The 6,219-nt window shown below is 37.7% G+C and overlaps 1 protein-coding gene across 1 annotated transcript in view; it reads left to right on the forward strand.

Annotated features, from left to right (window-relative positions):
- Positions 1-3,608: 3,608 nt before the first annotated feature.
- Positions 3,609-6,219, forward strand: part of Nbas (neuroblastoma amplified sequence) — a gene marked incomplete at its 5' end in the record, with an annotated part of 269,116 nt that continues 266,505 nt past the window's right edge. The window contains 1 exon segment of the mRNA XM_017802479.1: positions 3,609-3,742. Coding sequence (XP_017657968.1) covers positions 3,609-3,742 — 134 coding nt within the window.

Below are 6,219 nucleotides of genomic sequence, written 5' to 3' on the forward strand. Positions count from 1 at the left end.
AACTACAAATAGTCTTCTTTACTCCATAAAACTAAAAGATATTTTAGATATAAGTTAATTTTCTAATATTTTATTTATTATTTTTATTATATATATATGAGTATATTGTCTGCATGTATGTGAGTGCACCTGTGTCATGTAATGCCCACAGAGGTAAGAAGAGAGTGTAAGATGTAAAATCCCCTAGAACTCAAGTTACAAACAGTTGTTAGCAGTCATGTGGGTGCTATGAATTGAACCCAGGTCTTCTGCAAGAACAGCTAGTGCTCTTAACCACTGAGCCATCTCTCCAGTCCCAAGTTAGTTTTTGACTGTATAAGAAATATATACTGATTATGGAAAAAGTATAAAGTAAAACAAATAAAATTATCCAATCCCAGCACCCACAGGAAAAAAAAAAAGAATACATAGCCGACATCACAGTGGATAGTAGCAGGGATAATGGAGTATTAGGGCTCTAGTCAGGGGAGGAAGGCTATGGGAGGGTGCCATATGGGAAGTGGGTGTACAGTTGAATAAGATGGTTTGGTATATTCTGTGTGATGTGATAACACACACACACACACACACACACACACACAAGCTCACCTTGACAGTCTCACTATAGGGCTCATCCTTGTTTGGACACCTCTCCAAGTTCCCAAGGGGAGCTTTACCCCTAGGTTCCAGGGTGAAAATCTATGTCTCCAAACCTCTTCCCCTCCATCTCCCACTCCCTAGAGACCTGAGGCAATTCACAGGCCCACAGATGGCCTGCCCACCCAATCCCCTAGTGCCTCCACACCCGGGCTCTGAACAGATGGGAAGGGCTTTTCATAGAATAGGCAATTTGGTTTATTTTCTGTGCTTTTATTTTTCATCTTTGGCTTCCTAATAAGAATTCTACTCAGGGGTTGGTAGATATGAGGGAAGGGAGCAGCTAAGGAAGGAGAATCAAATTGAGACGCCTCCTTAGGGCACTCCATCCCAGACTTGAAGAGACATTGGCCTGTGTTCTTTTTTTTCCCCAAACCTAAGGCTCTGTCTTCCTCAGAAAACTTGGGCTTTGAACGAATACATAGCAAAAAAGGACTCTATTTCCAAGTTGTAAATAGTCTTTTCACTGGACTAGCATTATAGAACCTGTACCATGAACCATATAAAATGGGGAAAGTCCTATTGAAGTTCAGGTCAAATGGAATAAACCCAGATTACTAGTAGGCTTTAGACATGGGCAGACTATGTTCTTGAAAAGATATCCCAGGTAAAACAGACTAAGATGAGGCATCATAGCCAGAATTCTCTTATTCCTGCAGGAGAAGCATAGTTGGACTTACATATCTGCAGATTCTGCATTCTCAGCATTAACCAGCTTTGGACATAGCTAAGCCTTGATCAGAATATTGGAAGAAAATCTGTGTACTGAACTGGGCATGTAAATTTTTTTCTCGTTTTTGTTCCCTAAACAGTAGTATGACATTTGCTTGCATAGCACCCACATTTTGCCAAGTGTTATATATAATTAAGAGATGAAATAAAATCTAGAGCAGTGTATATAAACTTCATGTACAAATTCTATGTCATTTTAAATAAAAGATTTAAGCATGCACAGATTTTGCTGAGTCCTGGAATAAATTTCCTGCAGATAGCTAGTGATAACTAATTTGAGTATGGTGATACTTTCTGAAGGGTAGCTGGTTCATGAGTGCAACATGGTGGCACAGCCTGTAGTCCTAGCCACATGGGAGGTGGAGGTAGGAGTGTTGCTTAACTCAGGAATTAGGATGTAACTAGGTGGCACAGTGAGACTTGACTTAAAAAAACAAAACAAAAGGAGATTAGTATGAGGTCAAGATGAGTTTGAGTGCAAAGCAGAAGTTTCTTTCTTACCTTTCACATTGACGGTCCATTAAAAGCCTTTCATTTTAAGTTTTGAGCATATACTATCAAACATAAACTGTAGGACACGGAACTGAAAAGTGGCTTGTTAGTGTCTCAGAGAGGGGAGTACAGGACACAAGGACGTGACTTCTGATTTAGTTGGCTTCCTAGGCTGCCTTACAGTGGAGCTTGTTTACTTTCCTGGGTATTTTCATCTCGTGATGAACTCTTCACTGCGGTGGCTTCCCTCAGTCTCCTCGGTCTCCTCAGTCTCCTCCAGTCTCCCTACATATGGAGACACTTTCAGGACTCCTAGAGCCTGTGCTGCTTGGTTCAAACCCTGCAGCCAGTGGCCTGAATCTCAATCCTGGCCTTACCACTTACTAGCTTCAACACCTTGACTAAGTCATGTAACCCCTTAATGCTTCAGTTTTTTCCTTTATGTAAAATAGGAATAATACTGGAATCAGTCTTTCAGAGTTGTTATGAAAGTTTGTAAATTAAAGCATGTAAAGGTACTTAGGAATGTTACTCTATACAAAATAAGAATCTGCACAGGTTAGCTAGTTGTATTACTTTCTAACAGTATTTATATTTCTTATATCCCACTTGTCCTTATTTCACCACCTGGTCACTTTGTAACCTTGAGTAATCTTGTCAGTGTTAGTCCCAAATTGATCATAGTATTTTTTCATAATATCTTGAAGATGTTTGTATGAATCCTTTACCTTATCTGCTTTATAAAGCTTTAGTAACCTTGGCTGCTTTTATGTATACCCATATTGTGCTTCTTTTACTAAGGCAGCGGCCTGTGTGTGGCAGCTTTGCCATCAGTTTTCTATCTTGCATATATTGGTGTCTAGTAAATGTTAAAATCCAGTAGAATGCTGTTACCTGATATGGGATAGAATATAACTGTGGCAGAAGCCTTACTTAGTCAAGGCTATGGGTTCTGTCACCAAAGCTCTATGAAATTGCTTCAGGCTTTCCTTTTTGTTTCTCTGGTTCTTCTTGATTAACTCATTTAGTCCTCATAAGCTTCCATTATGGTTTCTGTGGTGGAATAGCATAAGCATTCCACATATATTAATTTCTTTAGCCCTCCCTATAACCTCTTAGGAAGGCCTTGGCCTTATAGATTAGGAAAACAAGGTACCAGGTAGTTAGTTTATGTGTTCAGAGCAATGGTAATTGGTATTCTATATGGAAAGAGGCCTAAAGTGGCCATCATTCTACATCAGAAATAAAATGTGTTCTGTGGTTTTGTATTACTACATTATACTTGGCTGCATTTCAGTAGAACATCAGTACAGTGTAGTTAATGAGTAATATATAATGCATACTAAAAATAATAGGCTCCAACATTTTTAATATTAGTTCAGGCCTTTCATATATTTTTGCAGTTGAAACACACAGAATTTGGCTTTAGGGTTAGAAATGTTATTTTTAATGAACTGCCTTTTTAATTCACTGCGTTTTTCCCATCTACTTTATCTTGAGTGGGTCATAAATTGAAGGCTCTGTTTCTAGCAGATGCAAAGCTTATGGATTACAAATTATCTTTTCTAGCTGATTCTGTAATTAAAATGTAATTTCATTTAGAATTATTAAATACCCCAAAAGTCTATAAGCTACAAAAAAATCAAGATTTGTTTGACTGATTAATTGTACTGTTTAATATTCTATTGACAGTGGCACTGGAATATGGAGAAAATGACATTTAGTACAGCTTGTTTTATTTTCTCTAGCTGCAGCAGAAAATTATTCCTGATGAGGATCAGCTAATGGCAATAGCACTGGAGTGCATCTACAACTGTGAACGAAGTGACCAGCTTGCTCTCTGTTATGACATCTTAGAATGTCTTCCACAAAGGGGATATGGGTAAGAATCCACAGCAGGCCAATCCCATTGAGTCTTTTTATTTTAACATTTAAAACAATAGTACTGCCTCTCCAAGTATTCATCAACAGAAAATTTTGAGACTATAAGAAAAAAAAATTAGGGCTGGGGCATAGCTCAAGTGATAAAGTACTTGCTTGGTGTATGTGAGGTCCATCCTCAGCCCTGTAAAATATAAAGATGAGCCTATGTAAGAAGGAAATAAAATCATCAGCTATCTTGGTGTTTAGAGGCTATCTTTTGCTCTATTAATGCATGGGAAGTTCTGCTGTAATTGTGATTTTTGCATCATTCTTTCAAATATGATCATTATACATTGAAATAAAAATGCTAGCACCATAATGAAAATACTTAAAAATGTTTAGTAGTGACTTCTTCGGGCTTTTAGTTGTGTTTTTAATTTAGCGTTTCTTCTGTTTATGGGCTGATTGTACATATTCTGTGAGTTCTGTGTTCTTGGTCCCTGTTTAGTAGTTCTCTCCCTGGATGTCAGGTCACCACCATTTCCTTAGCTCCTTTCAATCTTGTGTATGAGTATCCCACATGGAGAAGAGCACATGGTGCTCATAACACGTGAGCAAGGACTGAATGAAGAGCCAGTGCACTTGTTTGCACGCCTTTGATGATTGAACTAAGTTGTACAGCTTTTCTGGCCATCACTTTCTTCAATGCTAAAATGAAATATTTAAATGAGAAGGAATTCTTGCTTTAGATTTTTCTTTGCTCTTTTTCTTCTGTCCTTCTCATGTCAAGTAAATGTGTATTTTTGTTAGATGAGTGATAGCAGTCACCAGGTTTTTAATCTGCTGTGACAGTTGTAGGGAAATGATGAATGGAAGAGGGCAGAAATACATAAGCTGACAGGGAGGTTCAGGAGTGTATGGCTGAGATCTCAGGTGAGGGTCTGCTGGCCCTCCCTACTCCTTCCTTCTATGAGAGCATATCAACAGGCCCAGACTCAAGGGTGCTTTGGAATCCTCATGGCTGCTTCTGATGAAAATAGTAATGGATGTGATGCTCAGAGGACATTTCAAGGTATGAGGAACAGCTAAATAACACCTTGAAAAAAAACAGTCTTACAAATATTGACTGACATACCTTTTATGAGGCAACTGATCTTTTCACTGTGAAAAGTTAGTGTCATTTAGAAAAATTGTTGGAGAGGCTCTCTTGTAAAATGGAGTCTATGGGGACATGATTTTCTCCTAATTTTCAAACATCATGTATGAACATAGTTGAAGTGAGGTGTTTAAAGATATAATTAACAGCTATTTGCTACTCACTTTCCTCAAGTAAATACTTTTTTTTTTTGAGGTGGAGGTAATGACTTTTGAGATAGGGTCTTATATAGTACAGGCTGGCCTCAAACTCTTCACTATCTAGGTGAGACTGGCCCTGAGGTTCTGATGTTCCAGCCTTCACTACCCAAGTGCTGAGATTATAGTATAGGCATGTGTCACCATGCCTGGCTTAAAAAGCAAATACTGCTCAGCAGTTAAGAGCACTGACTGCTCTTGCAGAGGACCTGGGTTCAGTTCCCAGCACCCACATGTTGGCTAACAACTACCCATAACTTCAGTTCCAGGGGATCTGACACCCTCTCCTGACCTCCGTGGACATTGCACAACCCGGGTACACTTACATGCAGACAGTACACTCATATACATAAAATAACTATAATAAATAAAACATTTTTTTAAAAAAAGAAAATACTTTCACGGATAATTTTTTCTTCTTCTTTTCTTGCTTCCTTTAAAATACTATAGATTATTTAAAAATCACTATTGATTAGTCTTCCTACCACTTTTTAGTATTTCCACCATTATATGATTATGTGAATATTGTTGAAACAGAGCTAGACATGATTATGTTTTCTTTTTAATATAGCTTTGTTTTTTCCATGGATGGGATAATTCCTATTTTATTGTTTTCTTTTATCTTCTTCAGGCTTCTCACAGAACCATAAAACTCATTCAGTGACCAGAAGTGTTTGATAATCTCTCAGCTCCTTCTTTTCCTTACCTGCCTCCTGTTCACGTTTGAAACATCTCGCATGGACTGCTCTTTGTCCTGCTTTGGTATAAGCTGAGTCTTCTCCCTGTCTGCTGAAGAACTCTTATCCTGGGACCTTTATTTGGTTTTCTTTTATGTTGCATATTGCCTTTCTTGGACTTCTACTATCTTTTTAAAAACGTTTTGTTTTTTTTTTTTTTAATTTTTAAAAATGATTTATTTAATAACAACATACACTTATAATTGTTTGGATCTTTTGGGTGTATGTTGTGGTGCTTCCCCTTTCATCTCTGCTTTTGTTGATTTGGATTCGCTCTTTCTTTCTTTTGGTTAACTGGGCTAAGGTTAACTGTCTATCTTGTTTAGCTTTTCAAAGACCAGCTCTTGGATTTGTTGATTCTTTGTATTGTTTTCTTTGTTTCAATTTCATTAATTTATGCCCTGGT

Source organism: Nannospalax galili, unplaced genomic scaffold (assembly GCF_000622305.1).
Source record: "Nannospalax galili isolate Female #2095 unplaced genomic scaffold, S.galili_v1.0 scaffold100, whole genome shotgun sequence".
Lineage (NCBI taxonomy): Eukaryota > Metazoa > Chordata > Mammalia > Rodentia > Spalacidae > Nannospalax > Nannospalax galili.